General features: G+C 41.4%; 1 protein-coding gene across 2 annotated transcripts; it reads right to left on the reverse strand.

Moving 5' to 3' along the window:
- Positions 1-327: 327 nt before the first annotated feature.
- On the reverse strand, positions 328-23,023 carry nr1h3 (nuclear receptor subfamily 1, group H, member 3). Of its 2 annotated transcripts, none has more exons than XM_063188504.1 (11): positions 22,853-23,023; positions 18,933-19,170; positions 17,940-18,020; positions 16,594-16,800; positions 14,720-14,992; positions 14,194-14,399; positions 11,653-11,832; positions 10,547-10,646; positions 7,957-8,070; positions 7,179-7,273; positions 328-3,904 (listed from the first exon to the last, which is right to left on the reverse strand). In XM_063188504.1, exons 3-11 carry the CDS (start codon positions 17,980-17,982, stop codon positions 3,758-3,760), a joined length of 1,365 nt encoding a protein of 454 aa, XP_063044574.1. In that variant the 5' UTR covers positions 17,983-18,020; positions 18,933-19,170; positions 22,853-23,023; the 3' UTR covers positions 328-3,757. The 2 variants fall into 2 exon arrangements, with proteins under 2 accessions (XP_063044574.1, XP_063044573.1); XM_063188503.1 differs by having other exon boundaries at positions 16,570-16,800.
- Between the last annotated feature and the right edge of the window lie 1,084 nt (positions 23,024-24,107).

Raw genomic sequence — 24,107 nt, forward strand, 5'->3', positions numbered from 1 at the left:
AATAAGTAAAACACACAAAAAATACACTTGAACCTGCCATTTTTTTTTTTTTTGGCCAAAATTTTGACCATGCACTTTGGATATGCAAAACATATTTCTGTTTGATTCTCAAACATTAAGTTACGACACTCAGCCTCCTAAAATTGCACTTGTGAGTGGGTCACTGTGAGGTTCAGTTTGTGTACACCTGATTGTTTCCGGTTATACAATAATGTATTTAGTATTTAAAACATCATACTTGGATTTCCAGACCAAATGTACAATATGTGATAAAATCATAAACGATGTGTGTCTTGTGTTTACCAATAAAAAGTCAAACACCTTGAGTAGTTTCACATTTCAATCCAGTATATTTCTGTAAAAACAATGGTAGATGTATTTAGTCTCCTACGTATTTCAGCGTCTCAACAAATATATACTCTGCCACAACAATGTATATTTTTCAGCTTCTTTAATTTATACATATAAAGCAGTGTATTCAAGGACTTAAGGCGTTAACACAAATTCGCATCTCTATGGTAACATCAGTGGATGCTAGACCAGGAGAGTTAAATCCATTAGAGTAAAGGCTCTCTACACAGCAGGGTGTATAAATAAAATGATAAAATCAATACAATCAACAATTAATTAACTATAAGCAAATGAAAATTAGTTTCCATGTTAAGCAACCCAACATATCAGTTCAGAATGATGCCTATAACAATTCTATACTGGAAACATTAATTTGATCACAAATCTTGGATTTAGTTTTTTCTTTTCCTTTTTTTTTTTGGCTGTGCAAATAAGGACTGCTGTTAACCTGAATTTGAGTCACATTGTCAAGAATGACACAATAACTGCAGTATGAATGGATTAGTACATTACAGAATGAGAGAAAAAAAATACATGTCAACAAGAGCAAAAGTATGAGTGTTCCACATCTGGGTTTTGTGGGTCACGGTACGTTCGTGATATACTGACCAAGCACAAGACTGATACGGCAGACTGATACAGAGCAACCGCATCGAAGACAGTTAATGTAGAGCTCATGACACAATATTCCTCACTGGTGACATAACACATGAAAACAGAGATCTGTACCTGCAGAAACTCGTGTGGAGAGAGAGTGAGGGTCGATGTTTAAAAATGACTGCACTGTGTATAACTTTCGGTGTGCGTCCAGTGAATAACCAAATACAAATGGACTGAAACTCCTAAGGGGGGGAATTATTCTGAAAGAATCTGATTTAATGCCAATGCAAGGCAGCATAATAATACGCCCGTAAGGTAGACCTCTGTAACATAGTTTTGTCATTGTCAGTTTTTACCGGTCAGGAACTTTGTATGAATCAAATGACCGCATGTATTCCCATGCTGTCTAGGTTACTTGAGGTCAGATCAGACCAGAGTTTTCCCTGCGTTGTGCTCCTGACAGGGGAGGAGATCACCTCTCACTGCACATTTCTGATTGCTCAACCCTGCACCCCCACTGCTGCCATGGAGGACACATCTGTGCCAACCTGACCACACACAGGTACATGTAGGTCATCCTGTTCCATTTACTGAAATGTAATCATAGCAACTGAACGCAGAGGTAAATAAAACAATCTGTTGTTTTTGTCAGTGTTCATCATTTTCAATTTACAGACCCTTACAAAACAAACAAGAACACCCACCCACCGAGTCACACCCAACCTGAACATCTGTGCAACCAAACAAGCCAAAGGCAAAATGTTAATGTCAAAAACGGCAGCACAAACATGTTTGCGAAAATGTTATCACTGAGCTCTTATGTCGCCTAAAACACTGTGCAGAGGTGTTATTGATCAATGATCAATACCAATATTTTCTTCCAGCTGTTTAGAGCAAACAAATGGCAAAACCAGAAGATAAGTATTGTTAGTTTTTAGGTCACACAATACCGTTAATAAGGAAGGAAGACACCGATGCAGAGGCGCATTGCAAACACAGAACCAACAAAAAAATTGACAGATAATAAAGTAATTCATGAATAAATGCCATTCATTTCCACATACTGGTTTCAAAAATGTGATTCCCAAATTGATGCCCAAGGTCTGTTTCAAACGACTTTTTGTATTGTAAAATGTTGTTAGACTGCAAGTATGTAGATTCAAAATTTGTCTATTGAGGACTGGATCACACTTCGTTCTCACTTTCTGAGCTTATGTACAAACTCACATTTGCTGTGTATGGCTCACGGGTGTGGCATCACACCACTTTGCTCCTTTGTACAGTAATAAATATATTCATTATTTGACTCAATTTTATCACTACCAACTATGGCAAGACATTATCTGGATTCAAAACATTGCACAAAAACATCCACAATTTCTGTTAGTCAAGCATTAAAAAAAGTAAGTGGGGGACACAGCAAATTTAGACTTTATCCACATTGCATTCACCAAAATTTGTGGTGATTTGGTCAAATTCATGGTGTTATGATGTTAATGTATAAGAAATTAATAAGTCAGATGACTGAATGATGAAATCAGAGCCAGACACCAGAGGAGCACTCAGACCCAGACATAAAGTTAGGACAGCGCAGAGGATGTGAGGGTTCAACTGCTGATACTCAACTAAAACTTTGCAAAGCCATTGCCTCACTGGAGAAACACGTAGCTCAGAAATGTCTACTAAAGATGAATGGTTAGACTGGATAAGAGAGACAAGGAGGTGTACGGTTATGTAAACATTGATTTAAAATGCCATTATACCAAATGTCATTTGCTGTTAGGCTCTTTTGAACTGTTGAATCAGGGCGATGGATTCATCACTTCTAGGCTTACAGTAGCTCTTGAAAATTGAGCGGCCCATGCTCACACGTTCGGCAACCTTAACCAAATGCATAAAAGAAGCTGTGCAATATTGATTGTGTTTTGTGTGTCTGTCAGATATTAAGACTAATGGATTGTTTTGTGTTTGCATGAATGACCATGCAAGAAACCAGTTAAAAATCCATCAACTTTACTATCAGCTCTAAATAGATGATTTTTCTTTTCTAACAGTGACAACACAGAGTTCCTTCCTACGAGTCATAAAAAACAGGGCCATGTATCATGTCTGAACGTGTCGTGCACCACCTGATGTGCTGGCATACAATACGATAGTCAGTCAAGGACCCCATTAGAACATGGAGCCAGAACTGATTGGAATTTGTCTCGGAGAAATTAAACCCGTGCTACCGGGGGTTTGGAACGGGGCAACAAGTGACAAGACCTGCTTGAGGATAACAGAGAATTACAATTGCGGGGGGGAGTAAAAAGACCACCAAAGAAAAATGAAACAAAACAAGAGAAACAAGAAGAAGAAACACCTCTGTAGTGGACTTGGCCAGTTCACATTCTTGAGAGAGAGAGAGAGAGAGAGAGAGAGAGAGAGAGAGAGAGAGAGAGAGAGAGAGAGAGAGAGAGAGAGAGAGAATTTCAGAACAAGTCAGGGGGTCTTCCATGTGACACGATTCATTATCCCCACCACAGAAAAGACAGATCCACCTCTGCCTACAGCAAGAAGACGAGGAGCATGTCTCTGTCCTGAAAATGAACAGGGTCAGTGGAAAACGAGGAAAGAAAAGAAAAACAAAAAAGCCTCCCGCAAACCTATATTAGGTAAAGTCACTAGCGGCCCAGGAGACATGTTTAGTATAGAGGATGTCCAGCTCTCCAGCTCCACCTCCCCAGAAGTGTCATCCTCATGGGGTTAGTGATGTCCCGGCTCCTAGGGAGGCCGAAGAGGAAGTTAGCCACCCAAAGGACACCTGTCACTCGTGGACATCCCAGATCTCGGAGAGCAGCGGTGGCAGCTTCTTGTCCTGGAGCCGCAGGGCGAACACCTGCTCCGAGTGCACGCTGCTCAGCGTCCGCAGGCTCACCAGCTTCATCAGCATGCGCGGGAACATCAGGTGGTCCTGAAGTGGAGCAGCATGGGAGAGGGGACGGGAGAGGATGAGAGGCACGTCAAATACATTGGTAATGCTTTCTTTTACCCAAGCTAGAATTCGACTCTGATGTGCATAAACTCGTGAAAAGAACATTTAAGTGACCTAGTCATTGCCAGTGGTGTCCTTAGTGATGCAATTCAGTGTTTTGATGTTTTTGCAGCATCTTAAGGCTGTAGCGTATGTTAGTGGTAATATGACGCTGTACTGTGTACTCTCTGGGTAACTACAGGGTAAAAGAAAGAAGTTACATGGTATCTAACGGGAAAAAGGGGGTAATTACAAAGTAATCAAAGTTGGCGTGCTTTCAGCTGGCTCCAGGTGTACTAAAGTGGATAGAGTCCTATCTATTAAATAGGGCCCAATGTGTTAAGATAAATGATAAAATATCTTCCTTAAAAGCATGCTCTATGGGGGTGCCACAAGGTTCCATATTGGGACCTTTGTTGTTCAGCACTTACATAAATGATCTTCCATCTGTATGTGAGGGTGTGGAGATACTAATGTATGCTGACGACACTGTATTATTTACACACGGCAAAGATCCGGTACAGGTGGCCAGCAAATTGACTCAAACACTAACTAAGGTCTCAATGTGGTTAAAAGCCTCTTGTCTCACACTAAATACCAACAAAACTGTCACAATGTATTTTCACAATAGATTTAAACTAAATGTTGTTCCAGACACATATGTTGATGGAACAAAGCTAAATAATGTTGATGAGTTTAAATATTTAGGTGTGACCTTAGATTCTACTCTTAGTTTTAAGAAACACATTAAAAAGCTGGGTAATACTGTAAAGTATAGTATATCAAATTTTAGACATATCCGTAACTCTCTGAGTATTGATGCTGCTGTGACTTATGTCAATGCTATGATCATGTCCCACCTGCATTATTGTTTATCAAGCTGGTCCCAGGCCAACAAGACTGTCTTAAAATCCATTGGTTCACTATACAAGCAGGCCCTGAAGGTCCTAGATAGAAGATCTTTTCAGTACCACCATTGCCCTATACTGAGCAAGTATAATATGCTCAGCCTTGAAAACATCATACAATTTTCTGATCTGCGGCTAATCCATACAATTATTCACAATGCAGCACCCCCACCCCTAAGAACATGTGTTCAACCCTGCTCTGAATTGATGAGCAGAACGTCAAGATCCACCATTAGGGGTGATTGTAGTCTCCCAATCCGACGAACTGCTTTTGCTCAGCCAGCCTTCTCCTTCAGGGCAACCAAAACATGGAATAGTCTACCCAGTAACCTAAAAAGTATTACTGATTATCAGGCCTTCTCAAGGGGTGTGAAAAAATGGATATTAACCAACCAGTCTTGTCAACATTAATCATATGTTTTTAAAATAAGACTCACACTGTATGCCATTTTAATGTGTGTGTGTGTGTGTGTGTGTGTGTGTGTGTGTGTGTGTGTGTGTGTGTGTGTGTGTGTGTGTGTGTGTGTGTGTGTGTGTGTGTGTGTGTGTGTGTGTGTGTGGGTGTGTGTGGGTGTGTGTGTGTTTGACCTATGGCCTATGGATGTGCTTACTTGTTTATATCTTGTCTATGTTATTGTATTTTAATATTTGTTTTACCTGTCCAGGGACTGCAGATGGAAATTAGCTATATAGCTATAATCTGGCACAAGCCATCTTTTTACTTCTGTAATCAATGTGTATTGTGCATGGTCCCTGTTGAACTAAACTAAATAAACTAAACTAAACTAAACTAAACTAGTAAATACCATGTAATTAATTAAAAGTAAATACGTAAGGGTTAACGTTCGGCGAGAAGGTCGCTACCGTGGAATAGCAGCACGACAGAGAGAATCTTTAGACCCCGACGCGGAGCGGAGGGGTCTTGTTCTCTCTGAAGTGCTGCTATTCCACAAAGCGACCGACTCGCCGAAAGTTAACCCGCTTATTATATGGATATACTTAAATGATTCACACATGGCGGGGACATTTCTTTAGGCCTATTTAATGTTAAGTCTATTATAGTTTTTAATGTCAAAAGATTGTTGCTGCGCAAAACAAAACAGTGCCGTTGTGGAACACCGCTAGGCAACAGCTAGGTAGCCAGGACAACAGGTGTTGTCTATCACAGCAGCTGATTAGAGTCTTGTTGAAAAGTCGCTTTAGCAGTGAAAAGTCTTGTTGCCATTGACAGCGGTCTGTTATAGACCAACCCGTCCGTTATCGAAAAATAACAGACGTGCGAACGTTGGGGAGCCCCGTTGAAATGAATGGAGCATTCGACCGATGACGTCACACCATATAATAACATGCAATAAAATGCTGTGCATTTTCTGGGTAACAGGGTATCAGAGAGAAGTTAGATGGTATCCAACATGTAACTTCTCTCTTATCCTGTTGTAACCCAGAAAATACACAGTAATTCATTACATGGTATTCACTTTTAATTAATTTCATAGTAATTCTTGAGATGTGTATTACATAGTAATTACTTTGTAATTATCCCTTTTTTTTTAACCCGTTCTCTCTGTTACCCTGTTGATACTCAGAGGGTACATAGTAATTACTGTACCGTAAAAGAAAGCAACCAATAAATCGACTCGTTTTTTTTTCTTCTTTTTTTTACAGGGGTTTCAATCATACACAGAGTATGAAGTGAGGTGGATAGGTGATGCAGATAATGGTTAAAATACAGCAGTATAAACAACATGGATACAGTATTATTTGTACACACACACAATCACACTCATACAAACAAACACAGTATCTAAAAACCCTGCATGCACACACACATTCGTATAGTAGTAGTACAGCGTCACATAACCACAAACATGATTCTACCTCCTATAGATGCTGCAAAAACATCAAAACACTGGACTGCATCACTAATGACACAAATCACCATGTTTCAAGCTTTTTAAAAGGGTCACTTGTTCTTGTCATGAGCTTATGTGGGTCCGAGGCAAATTCTAGGGTGGGTAAAAAAAAAGTCTGTCGCAATCAATGTAACCTGAACATACTGTATGTGGCATGTGACAGCGTTGCTCAACCTGTTGTGATGATATTCTACATGTTACATGACTCACATATTTTTAGGTGCTGGAATTCAACTCACAACTTTGATCAGAGACAGTGGCGTATCAATGCAAACCCTTAAGCATCATCAATAGACTACAATAGCTGACACGGTTCCAAACTCAGTGTTCTATAAGTAGAAAGCAGAGGGAGACTTATAAAAGCTACCAGTAGGTGGCAACCTCGACACCTACCATAGGCCTCTTGATCCTGATGTAGGAGTTGAGCAGGTCCACGTAGGGCTGCTGAAGCCTCTCCACCAGGTCATGGTCCTGCACATTGGGCCGATCTGCACCACACAAAATCAGGAGATCAGTAGAGCACAGCATCCCCCTTATAATGCATGGTTACAAGGGCTTACAAGGGGTTCCAAATTATTACGCAAAACAGTTTTGTAGTGTTGTAAATGGGAAAAAAGAAAGAAATTTGGATTACATCAAAACAGTTGCCATTTGGTACCTTCTAAATTACATTTCAATGTTCAAAAGTTGGTTATAAGCTGTAACTGGAATGCTGCATTTAACATTGAAGTCAACGGCAGGGCATTGCATGAGAGTTATGGAAGCCCAGATATCCTTGATGCTTTGCTCTCAGCTGTTCCTGTTTGTTTGCTCTGGTGACCCACACTTCACTCTTCAATATACCCGTAGATTTCCATGCCACGTTTAGGTGCTTTGGTGGTATCAACATTCTAACTCACCAGACATAAAACCCCATTGAAACTGAATGGGATGTTATGGGAGTTATATGTCTGGTGAGTTAGAATGTTGATTGTCGACTGTCATTTCTATTGATTATTTGGGGAAACAGCGGAAAATGTAATTTGCGTAATAATGTGAAATGCGGTGTACAAAGTAGATACAGTACATCATACTAATACATATTAACAAATCTGTATGTACACATAACACGCATGCAGACATTGCAAAAAGGTTAATAGTTATTTGACGGAGGGGGGATTTGCTAGCCCACCTGCTGAGAAGATGTTGATGGCGATTAGCAAAGCGTATTCTGCCTCATCCAGCTGAAGATCGTTCATTCCCTTGGAAAACTCAAATATAGGGTTGATGAACTCAAACTGGAGACCTGCAGGAAAGAAAATAGTTTTGCCTTCAATCCCTTTACAAACAAAAGAACAAATCTCTGCCTACACCATTGGTGCATTCATGTGCTATGGGGATTATGGTAAATATCAAATGCAGACATGAAAAGCAAACATTAATGCCCCACCACTTGTTATTTTTCACTAGGCAACTCATAGAATTTATATACACAATGTATTGATACACGATTTGCCGAGATGATAACCTTTGACCTTTTCAACATGACGGAGAGAAATTGCTGTGTATTTCTCTCAAAAACTGACACTATTTTTGTAGGCACCGCAAAAATATTGTGAATGGCAGGGTAAAGCGCTAACGTTAAAATGAACAATCCCACCAAAAAAATATTAACAAAATGGCTAGACGTGCAGTTTAACGAACTTGCACAGTAACATCATCGTCAGGATTAACTTTGGCTTTGTTGTGTTTTAAGTCACCACGACAACAAAATGACTTCTACACTGTGTATAGCATCATCTTTCCCAGGGCTGAATCAACCATATCTGTGCTACTGGGTTTTGACAGCTTGTGGAGTAGTAGTATGTGCACATACAGATACTTTATTGCAGGTCAGATACGGTCATTTAAAAAGGAGAGTTCAGGGAGTTCAGCAGTGTTACATGAGTTCAGTAGCAATCTCCCACCACGTGCATAAGTAGTCGATTTGAATAGGTCAGTTCTGATCTTCAATAGTAAGATTAAACATAGCATTTCCTATATACATAACATTATTTTCTCCATCGAGTTGTCTGCAAAAAGGTATTGAGAAACACAAACTGGTAATTACTATTGTATAACAATAGTACTACACAATAATAGTACAATAATAGTGCATGAATGAGAACTTTACATCAAGTCACTTCAACATCAAATGATTTGACATGGCATCACCTGACAGAACATGTGCAATTAAACAGAGGGGTATTGGACATTATAAAGAATGTCAGTTTCAGGAAGCTGAAGGAATGGCTCGTGGCTGCGCAGGCTGCGTATGTGCACTTAGCCATTTCAATGCACTTTTCTTAACAGAATGCATCGTAATTTCAATGTGTCGTCATGAATGTGGCCATTTTCTACATTAATTAGTCTTCACTTAGATACTAGGCATCTGCAACTCAACAGTAGTGATGCTAGACCGGACCTACTGAAGATAAACACATTTACCTTGACCTCATCGCACAGGACACAGGAATTTGGTCCATATTTTCCTCTACTGCCCCTTTTTAGTGATTTTTTCCAGTTTCCTGACACACAGGCCGGTTTTTCCTTTCTGGATGTCTGCCATAGTGGCTGCCCTTCGCACTGTCTGAGCTACGCCAGCACAGGAACTCCCACTTTTGACTGATAAACCTCTGCCAAGTCTGAAGCACGTTCAAGTTCATTTTCGCAGAGCTAGTCTGTCCAAGCAACACATAATCTGAAGCACCATTTCAGCCGATGTGCCTTTGATAAGCATTACTGTGGTTCACTCTATTCTTCAAATTGGCTTTATAATGCACTCAACTAAACAAAAGAGCAACTGTCTCTTTTCTTTTGGATCACTCTATTCTTCCCAATTGCAGTTTCAATTTTGTTGTAATTTACTTTTTTTGTTCAGCAGGTGATTAAAGGGTTTGTTTTTTTTTGCTAAGTTCTGAGAGACACCCACCTGTACATAGCCAGAATGTCAATTTATTTGTGCAATTTGTCATGCCTAGCCACAATTTTACAATGAGATTAATTGAAAATGACGTCATTGGTAATCATCTGTGCATTCTTCAATTTCCTGCACCACTTTATAATCATAAATCTTGCGGTTCTCACATACAGAGATGCTTAGTTGGTTCTTATTTCACATGGGTATCACTTTTGATTTTACTAGATCTACCCCATGTTCCTTCAGCAGCAACGTTTAGCTTTACAACTTTTACTGAAGTCCCTCGTTAAACACTTGTCAGTGTAGTAGGACTATGGAAGCATTTTCTTGCAGAGGTACATCCTTATCCTCGCTAACTTTATCTCAACTTCTTTAGCCCAAATCCAAACTTTACTCTAGTCATACATTTCAAAATACTACAATCCCATGTTGGTCATAAGCTTTCATGCTTTATGAGGGTCTGCGACACATCTTTTCACATCATTTTACACAGTTATTTAGTTACCACTGACAACATAATAATCCCATATACATTATAAAAAAAGAAGAAACATCTGCAATGGGATAACAAAATCCAAGGTAATGGAACGTCAGAACACCTGGTGCCCCAAGAGTAGAGGAAGTGATTTGACAATTTTTTGTAGACAGTTCAGCAATACTGGCTTCAAAAGCCTAGCTATATTGGCCTTATTCTTAAATCAGTCTTCTAGCCTAGAAATTATAGTTAATATTTTAAATTGATCAACATTTTGGAGCTTAATATAATACAGTCAAAAGATATGCTGTATTAAAAAAAATATATAATTAATGATATTTTGTTTACCTGCTTTGGCAAAGTCATCCTTGTTGTAGCTGAAGTCCTTGAGGAAAGTGATGCTCTCCATGGCAGGGTTGTATCTTCGAGACGTTTCTAGCAGCATGATCTGGAAACAGAAACACATCATGTTGGTGGACACTGCTCCAGAACCTCACTTGGCCACCGAGTTACCATTCTAGAATAGCATTTATAGAATTCTACAGGATGCTAATTGAGTTCAGGCCAGGGGCATTCATACTGCCCCGAAACCCACCCCTAACACGCCAAAGACTCAGAAGCTGCTGGAGAAGTCTCGGTTCTTCTTGTAGCCAGGTAATACATTGTACCAATTTAATTTGTGCTATTTGGAACTCTGGTGAGTAACTGCCTTCTAAAGCCAGGCTCAAAGTACACGACTCCCGATTGTGTGTCCGATTTTGATGTCGGGGTGCACCGCACACTAGAAGAGAATTGCAACTGTCAATCTTATCCCTGCTCGCAACCACAGAGTCAAGGCCCGATGTTCTATTTCCAGTCGCAAATATCAAACACTGTTTGATTTCAACGATTTGTGATCGGCGACTCTTTGATATGCCAAAGTTCTATCTTAGAACGTCGCACATGATGAGGAAATCTTTCCCGACAATCGTTTGCGATGATACCACTGGGCGGTAATGTTCCACCGATTGTCGAAAGGGGGTTTTCAGCCGATAATCGGGCAGATAGTCGTGTAGTTTGAGCACGGCTTAAGGATATACTAGTCTTATGTCAATTCAGAGAATGGATGCAGAGACAGTCAGTGGACTCTATAGCACTATGCATAAAATATTGTTTCTTAAACGTAGTTGGGAATCCGAAGAGTGATTGACAGCTGCATTCTACTCACGCCTTCTCAGAGACCCTGCTCATTCAGCTCTCATGTGTGTACAGGTTCTAAAATTGTTTCCCTCCTCCCCCATTTCACAAGTGGTCCCACTCTACCATCCCTCTATATGGGGGGTGCAAGCGGATCTCATCCCGCATGATCTCCACTTAAAGTATCCCGGGACTGAGGTCAGTACAAAGCATACTTTACTATACACCAAGCACTAAAAGTGCAAACTAGTGAACCACGTTGAAAGTCACTCACTCACCTCAATGGTGGAAGTCTTTAGCAGGGCGATCTGGTCCTCTCGGGTGAGCTCCAGAAATCCCGGCAGCTGCTTGGCAAAGTCCACTATCTCCTGCACAGACATGATGGCCAGCTCCGTGAAGTGGGCGAACCGCTGCTGCCGCACCTCCCGATTCTGAGGGTCCTGACTCTGAGGCCAGGGCTGCGAGAGTAAGATGGACACAGGTGGCTGTGAACACTCTACATGGTAAGGTAAGGTGACTTTATTGATACCCAAAGGTAGATTTGTTTGCAGGTAAAAAAAGTAGAGGCTTACAACATCACTTACATGACTGTTAACAATCTAGACTTATGTCTATTGTCCACTCTATCGTCATTTTTTAAATTAGGGAAATCAACCTGTCTAAGAACTACCGTATACTCTTGTATATTTCTTGTTCTTTAAATGTTATTAATATATGCTGTCCCTCTGTTAAATTAATTTATTTTAATAGTTAATTAATACACTTTCAACTTTCAAACAGTGATGAGACTCCAGGGGGTTGCATTCAGCCAGCAGTAGTTGTACTCACGTGGATTATGTCAAAACATTGCAGCTAAAATGTGTGCTCTCCCACAGAAACTACTATTCTAAGTCTAAAGCAAAAATTGTGTTGAACTGGAGCTGGGATGATGAAAAAGGATGTTAACATGAAATTCTGTGTTAAAATAAAAATCAGAAATGACCCTAAAACATACTGTAGCCTCTCTCCAAACCTATACTTCTTGTTGACAAAATACATTTTCATAACTGTAGGACACCTACTCCAAACCGAACAGCAACAGGGCTCTGTTTTGCCCGGAGAGCTAAGCCATGGACCGTTTCATCACAAACGTTTACCGTTTTGCCAGGAGAGCAAAGCCATGGAACGCTTCATCACAAACGTTTACCATTTACCACTCAGAGTAAACGTTCAGTATCTTGTGTTCATTGCTTCACCACAGATACATGGAAAACCCTGAAATGTTCGAATGACTCATTTTCTAGGTATTTGGGTGTGGTGGCTATTGTGCACTTACAGACATTGTAGGCATTGGCATTGTGCTCATACAGAAAACATAGCGAAAGCATTTTACACAAATCAGCACAAATCACAATTAATTAATGTTAAACAATCATGAGTTGAATCAGCCATGAAAAAAAGAGATCAATATCTAATGGGTACTGTGTATTTACTGTGACATTGAGAGAGTTGAGAAAGGTGCACTAGCTGTACTGTGGCAACTTGTATCAGTGTCAGAGCAGAATCAAGCCAGATCCGAACATCTTACCACAACTTACAACATACTGCCATCACATGGTTCTCTAGGGCAGTGGTTCTTAACCTGGGGTGCGGGCACCCCCTGGGGGTGCCCCAGAGATTTCAGGGGGTGCACGGAATTGTGTTTGTGTTGAGGCTGTGACCAAAATTTAGCTTGAGAACATTATAATTGGGAAAAAAAAAACAAAAAACACGTTTTGGTCCCTATGCAAAGGAATTAAGGTATTGCTTAATGTCTCAAACAGGAAGCCTCATCTCTTAAATCATTTTTAGTGCTTGTTCACGCACAGAAGTTTGGGTTGGGGGTGCGCGGCTTGTCTTGGGCACATGTAAGGGGGTGCTTTAAGGATCAAGAAAGGAAGGAGCCAAGGCCTGCAATAGCTTTGGGCTGGTCGAGAAACAAAGGAGCGAACGCTTGCTGTAACTTTGGGCCAGTCAAAGAAGGCATTAACGAATGTGTAATGTGACTTTGGGCTGGTCAAGGAAGGATGAAAAGCATTTACCTTGACCTGGAAGTAGCAAATGCATACTGTGACTTTTGGCCAGCCCAGAATCGATCGCTTGTAATTCATCATCATCCATCATCAGAGAGCCCAATGTTGATTTTCATAGCTACGCCGATGATACACAATTATACATCTCTGTCGAGCCAAGTCAAAGCACTGCTATACATGCCTTGACTAAATGCATGTCTGCCATCACAGATTGGATGAACAGTAACTTTCTAAAACTAAATGAGAATAAAACTGAAGTGCTGCTCATTGGCCCCAAGGAAAAACGTGCAACACTCCACTTGAGCCTAGGCGACCTAAGCATGCATATTAAAGATAAGGTTACTAGCCTAGGAGTGGTCATAGACTCGGATTTGAGCCTCACATCAACAAGATAACAAAATCTGCTTTTTTCCATCTTAGAAATGTCAACAAAGTGTGCAGCTTGGCCCCCCGACAAGACGCTGAAAAACGTAGTCATGCTTTTGTCACCAGTAGGCTAGACTACTGTAATGCTCTCTTCTCTGGCCTGCCAAAAAAGTAAATTGACAAATTGCAACTCATTCTGAATTCTGCGGCAAGAATCCTAACAAGAACCAGAAGGAGAGAGCACATCTCTAGCGTCTTGGCAGACCTGCACTGGTTACCTGTTACCTGTTACCTTTTCCTCACCCCCGATGCCACCAGGGGCCACATCTCGACTAATCGTTAGTCAACTAACTGTTAGCATCCCTACTTTGGACAGGGTCAAGAAAAGGAGTGATTGCATACCGTGACTTTGGGCCGGTCCAGGAAGGATCGCTTGTTGCACTGCTTCTGCATGGCCACCAGCTTCTCGATCATGTCCTGCTGCTCGGGGGCGAGCGGGGCCACCTCAGGCGGCGGGTTCGGCGTCACCACCGTCGACGTCCGTGCCGTCTCCTCCTCGTGCTGCTTCTTCATCTTCTTATGCCGGATCTGCTCCTCGGAGAGGACGCCTAAACGATGCCACAACAGCAAGGTCAAGATTACAGCAAGCTCTCTCTGTCTCTGTGTCTCTCTCTCACACATGCGAACGCATACGCACACCTGACAGCATTACATCCACTGGCCATGAACCATGAAATACACACAACCATGATGCTGCAATGGCATATAAGCCATTATGTGACCAATTTTAAGGCATAAAATGAAATGAATTAAATCTTTTTAAAATTACATTTTTACGTTATGGTTTACATTTTCTCCTTTTGCAGCAGGTGCACCCAATGATTCCCTTGACACTCGCTCGCTCGCACGCACAAAAACGGCCACTCACACTGCTCGAGCATGCCGGCCTCGCGGCACTTGCGGAGGCGGCACTGCTGGCACTTGCGGCGCATGTACATGTCCATCTCGCAGCGGCCGCTGTTCTTGCAGGCGTACTGGGCGCCCTTGATGACGCTGCGGCGGAAGAAGCCCTTGCAGCCCTCGCAGCTCAGCACGTTGTAGTGGAAGCCCGAGGCCTTGTCCCCGCACACGCTGCACACCTCGTTACCAAGCATCTTAGGGGCCGGGCCCTTCTTCCTCTTCACCGGCCCACTATGGCCCTCTGTTGGACAGAAAGTGGTAGGGGGACATAGATAATTAGAGAGATAACAGAGACAGTCACAAACAGAGACAGAATGATTAACATAGACATGAGAGAAAGAGAGAGAGAGAGAGAGAGAGAGAGAGAGAGAGAGAGAGAGAGAATGAAATAGAAAGAAAAAGAGAAGGAGAAAGAGAAAGAGAGACACAGAAACAGACAGAGACAGAGACGGAGAGACGGATGCTGTTTAAAAAAGGGAAGTTTTGTTGCTTGGCCACCTTTCTCTGCTGGAAAAAAGCAAGTGCGGGGAAATTAAAAAAAAAAAAAAAATATTGCAGGACGTGGGAAGCATCTGGTTTTTGCTAATGTCTGCACCTCTCCCTGAGAAAGCCATCTCCACTAGCGTGGGAAAAAGCTGTAACTGCTTTGCTGTATGGATGCAGAATGAGACGTCCCATGATGGTCCACATCTGTTTGTTTAGTTGTACTTGAGATAAGCTAGCAAGAGTTAGGCATGAGCAAAAAACAATATATTGTAATTCAATATTGTGTGGCTTATGCTTGGATAAACACACCTCTGTGAAAAATGGAAGACATAACCAATTTGGCAGTCCATATCATTAAAAAATACAAGTTATGTTTCTGCTACAAAACCAATCAGAAGTGTGTGGGTTTTTTGTTGGTTTCTTTTAAGAATTTTACAGGTTACAGGTTGTAGATGACCGAAAACAGCACACTTCAAAATGTCTCCTCTTAGTCTGATTGTGTACACATTGTGCTAAAAATGTATATATATTTTTTTTTAATGCACTGGATGCTAGATGGCATTGCCTCCACATGGCCCCTCCCAACACTATGGGGAAATGAACCCTAACTGACAAGTGAAAGTTCAGAGCCAAAGCAGGTAGTGAAATGAGCTGAGCAAACATTTGGTGCCATTTGCAGGTTCACTGTATTTCTCTTTCCCAATGTGGGAAAATGTTGAGTGACCAAAAAAGAAGAGCGGTATTGCAGTCAGAAAAAATATATAACGAACACACAACCTTACCACCTTCATCTTCAACTGTTAACTACGGAAGAAAACGAGACAAAAACCTATTGTGCATCGCACTAATGTCTTTCACCACCTGCATTTTGCTTTTGTAAGCCCTGACACATACAGAATAATGGTCAAACCAGTATAGCCAGTTTAGACTTGCAGGTTTTAGATGACTTCTATTTAAGAGATCTGGGTGATTAATTAGTCGGAGGACCCAACATAAATTTCACTTCAACCATGATGATCAGCCCTCAACATGCATGGCATCACATGGCAGACCCCTAGAGCTGAACTCCTTTTGGACAAAAAAAAAAAGTTTCACAATGCCAGTTATTTGCCGGTGGTTTGACTATGGCCAATGTAGTGAAAGAAAATAAAACTGGCACGTACGATACATCAGTGCTTGTGATAAGGTTTCATTCCAGCTGCTTTTAGATTTTTATTTCAAGGGAAAGGAAAATGTGCAAAAATGTTTGTTCTGGACAATAATAAAAAACAACAAAAAAACATTATTTTTTCACTTTTTGCACCCTCACCACCAGCCCCACTCCTACTGCACCTGTGTTAGCTGGCGGCGTGTCGCCTGAGGGGTCCACTTTGATGTCGCTGGGGTCCATGACCAGAGGGCCGGGCGCCTCCCCTGCCGAGGCCGAGTCGTCGAAGGAGGCGGCCGGCGGGAGGCCAAGGGTGGTCAGCTGAGCCTCCTGCTTCATTTCGGTGGAGAGGCTCTCCTCGCCCAGGCTGCAGTCGAGACGCAGCTTCTCCTGCCCATCAAACACCGTACCGTCCTCTGCACACATACACACGCACACAACATCAGCCCCACATACAGTGCTAGAATATTATACTGAATATGCACACAGCAAATGTCCCAGATACAGTGCTAGATTAATACGCAGTAAATGCACGACATTTAAGATAAGACATTTGCACAAACGCACAACCCAAACTAGAGATGTCCCGATTCAGGTTGTTGCAATTCCGATTCGATACAGATATTTTATTTAACTTCCGATCCGATTCAGATACCGGCCGATACCGATACCGGCCTATCTGAGTATTTAAGTTGAAAGTTATTTAGCCTACTTACTTTGTTGTCACAGTCATGTTGAAAAGGGTTTTTACTCTTAGTAACAACTAGCCAACTGAATTAGGTGAATTTGAGTAATACACAATGGTTTTTAATGAGAAACTGACCTGTTAATGAACACAAAATAGGAAAATGGATCGGAATTCTGGATCGGATTTTTCCGTGCATGCCGATCCGATACCGATCCGCATTTTTTTGCCAATATCGGCAGCCGATCCGATCCATCCGATCCGATACGACAACCCTAACCCAAACACCTCATCGTTCCGTGCACAAAAACACATGCACGCACACACCTGTCAGTCCCACATCCAATACTAGAGTACTACATATACCCACACAGCTAATGTGAACCAATTATGCTCAACGAGGTGTGTACAATCTTTGAATCCTTCAAGATCATTCCAGAGTGTGGTCACTGCCTTAAGAGAAATCACGAAATTTGACACCCACTATGTTAACTGATTTGCCATCGTCGTTACTAATAGGAAGGAGAGATTCACATAATCTTATGCCTTATATAGGAGGGGAGTCATATGGTGTAGAATATTACAGAAAGGTTTCCTGCAAGCGCTTGAAAGAGAAGCAAATGGTAAGGAAAGTGTAGCAAGAATTGCAAACAACAGGAATCTGTTCCAGTTAATACTCAAAAAGTTAAAACCCAACTAGTACAATTGTAGGTTCAAATGCATATTAATATTTTACAAATAAAAAAATGATTGTGGACGCCATTCTACTGCCCTCAAAAAAGGTAGATCAAAGCAACTGAAGTACTGAGAAATATGAAAATAAATGTCAGCATATGAGCGTAATTTAAGACCAAACAAATGAAAACTCACCATGACCAACATCAGCGATATCAGTCGTAGTGAGGGTGGACATCTTCTGCACAGCAGCTTGTCATAACGAAGACTTCACGCCTGCAACAACACAGTGGTGAAGAGAAGAGAGAGGCCGTTTCTTTATTTCTTTAATTCATGTGATCAAGGCCTATCTCTGCTGTCAAGTAACAGTGGGAGTGAACCTTGTTCCACATATCCTTGACCAATTAAAAAAAAAAAAAAAACTTCCGAAACACGCTTCAAAATGTAAAGAAGGGAAAAAAACAGACATCAGTAAGATGCTTATTCTACTTCAATGCTTAGATTTTCCAAAGGCGGCATCCACAGTTGAAGACGTTTTTGTTAACATTTTAATGTCTTCTTTGCATAGCCATCAAGCTGACAATTGAGACCAATAGTATTCAAAGCAAATCATTTTTTGGGTTTAGCGCCCACAACACATTAAAAAAAACTCAGTGTACTCTCTGGAACGCTTTCATCAACTAACAGCCAGTGTTTAATTGGCTTTTGTGCTCGCTTTGTTTTGTGTTGCCCTACATACTGTAGCCAGAGGATTCAAGCTGTGCTAAGGGCAGGGAGAGAGAGACATGTGCTCGCCTCGCTCTGTTGACAGCTGGGTTATAGGTGCACTAAACTGGCTGGCTGAAGACTGTCTGAATCTCTTCAGTTTATTGTAGCAATGGCCCCATTTCACTAAACAGTGACTGTGACCGCTGGTTCCATCATAAAAACACAATGACAGAAACAGCCAGACCTCGTCCGTTAAAGCGTCCATTAGGATTTCACCAAACATCTGTTTGCATGTCACAAACGTAACGTAACATACTCTCAACACAAACATGGTTTTAACACACAGCTTTACGACCGAATCTGACAATCTCGAGACTAGTAATCTTGTTTATTGTTTTGTTTTTAAGACATGAACACATCATTGTCAGAGCAGTACAGATCTTGTGGTGAGAAGAGAAAAAAGTTGAAGACATAACCTACCCCGTGAAACAATGTCTTGTTATTGGTTGTCCATCTTGCCCTTGGCCGTCAGGAAAATATACACGCATACGCGCACACACACACACACCCACACACCCACAGACACACAGAAGACGTTGACTCCCAGATGTAGTCAGAGGGGGGTTCCACTGCAGTCAGAGGGTCGAGCAGTGAGAGGCCCTTGAAACGCTGAATCCTCCAATTTGTCTCCAATAGTAGAAAATCTTGCCACACAATCCTGTGGGAGGCACAATAAAACAAAGGGAAAGTGCAGGAGGGCAGCAGGACAAGAGCGAGAGACAGAGAGATTTGTATGAGAGAGAGAGAGAGAGAGAGAGAGAGAGAGAGAGAGAGAGAGAGAGAGAGAGAGAGAGAGAGAGAGAGAGAGAGAGAGAGAGAGAGAAGGCTGGGGTTACTATCGGTCGTTCACATGGCTCCGAAATCCCCACAGGGCCCGGAGCTTCAGCCTTTTCCTGTTTGAGTGTCTTCCTCCTCCATTACAAAACACCCTGGATTTAAAAACACACACGGCATCTTCAGCTCACTCACTCACATCACACTAAGGCCATTTTCATAAACACTGCTCTCGTCCTGACTCATGCTGTGGCTGTGAGCATAAACATAACACCAAGATGATCTGGACTAGTTGCATGTTTTGGACAACATTTTGTGACAGTCCATTTCTTCCACACAATCTATGTCTTGGTGCAGCATCTTATCTGAACTAACGAACCTCCAGTAAGAAACGTATCTGTTACTTACCGAACCCAAAGAGTCACAGAAACAAAAACTGCTCAGACAACTATGGCTATGGCACTTCCAACCTTTATTGTTGAACCTCCATCACTAAGCCAACTTCACACATAAGGCTACTGCTGTCACTAGAACTAGGTTTACCACTTATTTATTCCAGACATTTACTACATAATTCTAATTCGCTCAACTCTTTAGCATGAAGGAGTGTTTTGAATTTGCCTGCTTGAATATGGAGGACACAGGTAAATCCTGATGAATATCTGACTTGATGGCTTCTAACTCCAAGTTGCCTGGTACAGTCTACCAATACTAATGCTTTTCCGTGACACACTTGTTAATGGCAACAAGGTTCTCCATGCAACTTACAACCACAATAAACTATGCATCCCAATAGAGCAAATGCGGCACAGGTCACTGATTAACTTGGGAGGTGGTTTCAGGACACCACTGATCAATTTAGAAGACCATACACTGGCTGGTTTTAATTAACACGTGGTGCTTCCTCTGCATTCAAGGTGCTGCTCTTTGAAGCGGCCACACAGTCACATCCAACGTGTTGCATCAGCCACAAACTAAATGCTTTGAAGCCAAACAGCCTTTCGCTGGGCTAAAGTCCAGAGTTTATGTCATCCTCTAAAATCGTGAAACCATACGGCTGCTAAATTACAAGCAAACAATATTAAATATATTTAAAGACAAGCGCTCCGGCAACCGCACATCCTACGTGAGCAGTAAGCAACCACTCAGCATAATTGAGCTCATCTTCCTAGAAGACATTGGTGTGTTACCCTGGGGAGGATGAGTCTCCCATTATAATAGCTTTGACCTAAAGTAACCTCTGCTTGTTCAATTTCTCTCTCGATGTTCTGTACAACTTATCAGTCTACAGTTACCTTTGACCTGGAAAAAAGACACTCTGCATCCAACTTTCAGGGCAGCCCACGGAAGCTCGAGAGACAGCTAGTCAGTGGGGTAATGTGAGTTTATGTCACGATGTGATAGTGGGGAAAAAAACAAACATACAGCTATATTTCAAGCTGGTTGAAGTTGAAGTTGCATAATGTCTTGCAAAATGTTGCATACCACTATGAGTGAATTTCAGTAAAATATGCCACTCTGAATGAGAATAGACAACGTAGTGAGATCAGGGACAGCTGACATGACAACACATCTGGATTTGAGGGGAAGTGTCTACTGCCAAATATGAACCTCCTCAAATATCTGAAGTCATGAGAACTTTAAGGAAGGGGCACTCTCTCTAAAAATAGGGCTGATGTGGGTTATTCGTGCCACTAAACAAAGAGCACCATTTATTGTTAAGAGGTTGGAACAGTTTCGGTATCTTGTAATGCCGGAATTCTCCCCTACTGGTAATTTCACGTCAAAATCAGACACTTTGGGGCCCGACCAACATGGATTTCAATTTAACTCTGTGTGCCTTTTAAGTGGTAAGTATCCCAATCAAAAAACATGCACATCCAGTGACTGGTTTCGGGTGCAGGTTCAAAAAAGTCAATCCATAAGTAATGAAGAAAACCGCACACCGATGAACTCCCATTCAAGCCATTTTTAATGTGTGACGTTTCGGGCCACCCTGGCCCTTCCTCAGACCTCAGACAGTGGTGGCTTAAATGGCTTAAATGAGAGTTCATCGCTGTGTGGTTTTCTTCATTACTTATGGATTGCCTTTTTAGTGGTAAGGCATAAGCCCAGAACTGCATTTTCACGAGTCTGGCACAAATATTAAGGAAGAAAAAGACTAGGAAAGTCTTAATTAAGAGGGTAGGAAACTAAGCTTATACATTCATCCTTGATTATGTCAGTCACACAATGTTGGTTGTGAGTGATGTTTGAAAACTCTTTTCTGGCTCTACACAAATTAATCACACAAACATTGTGGAATACAACAATCATCCGAGTATGAATTATGAAATAATAATAATATTAATATAAGCAATAAAATGGGCCATCTTGTCTAAACCTCACCTGCAATGTCATAATAAACAACTGAAAATATGGTGCTTGGTTCTTGAGTCGTTTCAGACTCAGAGATAATAGGGCAAGAGCTTACGGGCTGAAATGAACTGTAGTAAAGTAGTAATAGAGTAGTTACAGTAGAACTAGTGCAAGATATTGTTACTTTTTCACGGGGCACAGCAATGTCAAGAGTGCTAACCTTACACGTAGGCCTCTTATAGTGGCATTATCATAAGCTATGGCAAACGTTAGCTGTTCTATGTCAGATCCTTTTGTGGGGGACATGTTTTAGCTAGACAGGGCTGTACACATGTAACACTCACATTATTGATTCAGGGAGATTATACAATCAAGTGAAGTGTTTATATAGACACATTGCTGGGAAATTAAATCAACTAAAGTGGAATTCTTTGTCGCCCCAACTTTCTTTGCCAGCTAGCGTTACTTCCGCTGTTTACATGGAAACTTTCATGGTGTGGTGTAACATTTGGCCACAGTCCATGAGTTTCGCATATCCCGGTAACAACAGGTAATGAATTACATAACTATCATATCTTGCTTGTAGGCAATTGTTGTTTCCTTACCATGAATAATGTTGCCGTTAATCTGTAACTTGAGCTAGTCAACAAACTCACGTCAACTGTTACCTGTCAAGTTAGCATTAGCTCCTCACCTTTGTGTAGCGTGAAACAAGGCTTGTGTCACTGACAAGCTAATGTTAGCTGATATTTCGAGCTCGTCGCAAAGTTGTTTTGTTGTGTGTTGAAGACAAGCCAGTCGTTCTATGCCTCTGACAATACTGACTGCCCTCTATTTATTTGCTGTCAAACTATTTGTCAAATTCCTTAGCAGCCACTGCATTCAATGCAGATGAGACATGTTATGGTTAACCAGCTAAGTTGGCTTGTTTACAGTTAATGGTTAAGCACAAAATAATGATGGTAAGCCAACTAGCGTCAAGACGCAACCCTCGTCTTCAATCGAAAGCCAGTGGAATACTTTAGACGAGTACAATATGTGCACTTCTAACAAGTGTTACCAAGTATAACAATACATTCACGACTGTCTCTGGAGCACCATGAAACATCACCATAAAGTAGCTGTGTAAAAACGTCTTGCGAGTGATATTTTAGCGGTAGCCAGATTAGCAACACAAACTGGTATCTTGACAAGTGGCGTCTACGTACCTGGATAAAAAACGGTATTTCCTTTGATTGTACCAACGATGGATTGTACATAGGATTTCACTACTAGCGAAAATTACAAGAACGTTTTTTAGATTTTTGATAACACACAAAATATTCGAAGTAACTAACTACGACTGCTAATGAGGAGGCACCATGGGCCGCTGGATAATATTGTCCTACCAAATAAACTACAACGCCGCATTCGTCTTGCGTAGTGACGTGTTCAACCTCGCCTAAAGAGGCGTATGACGTCAGAAGTAGGCAGAAGAGAAACATTTCGGTGCAGATAAATAATGGCATGACTTTGGTGTCTGCTTAAATTCATAATTTAAGGGTTTCATTGATGATCCCTATGCTATTATTAGAAATCAAACAAACAAAAACGCCAATAAGCCTACTGAATACACCTACAATTAATCACTTGAGGCGAGGAGAAATTAGTTACTGTGGTTAGGCCTATCCAGTTAGGTTTCCACAACATTGCCAATAAAAACTGTTGTGTGATTTACACTAGTCAAGAACTCTATTTTTGCTATACAGTGCAAAGGCCTGAATGGGGCAATACCTCAAACTATTACCAGTTAAAACATGTGTAACAATCTATGTTAAACATTTTTAAATGCTGTAATAATATATGCTCATGTTTGTGAGTTTTAAGGAGAATCACCACGGTTTTGCTCCAATTGTGTAGCAGTATATGTAAGATAAAGATTGAATGGCCAATGGTGGGGCACTGCGCTGATTGCAGTGTGTACCCGGGTTCGATTCCGGGCCGATCATTTCTGAGGCCTCCCCCGTCTCTCTCTCCCACTCGTTGCCTATCTCACTCTTCACTGTACTACCCTAATAATAAAGATGAAAAACCCTCCCAAAAACACATTATAAAAGAGACTGACTGACAACTGTGTCTACACCCTAAATCTTGGCTGAAGTGCCCTTGAGACAGACATCAAACCCACATTGCTCCAGTGATAGTCTCTGTCTGAGCTAAATGCAGTGTACACTAAGTAATGCATGGGCGATGACTGTGAATAAGACATCAATAAGTGCAAACAAGCACAACAAGAACATATCACAATACTTTTAGTATTTAGTACTTCACTATGTATACTAAAGCCCATTTCAATTCCCTTTGCCCTGTGACCCTGAATCTTGTAATAACAGCAGGTAATTGAAATGTTACTATATGCATATCAAGGAAATGACTATGACTATGACCACGATACATCGACAGAATAAACTAGGTTAAACGTCA

The sequence above is a fragment of the Engraulis encrasicolus genome, chromosome 22 (genome assembly GCF_034702125.1).
Source record: "Engraulis encrasicolus isolate BLACKSEA-1 chromosome 22, IST_EnEncr_1.0, whole genome shotgun sequence".
Lineage (NCBI taxonomy): Eukaryota > Metazoa > Chordata > Actinopteri > Clupeiformes > Engraulidae > Engraulis > Engraulis encrasicolus.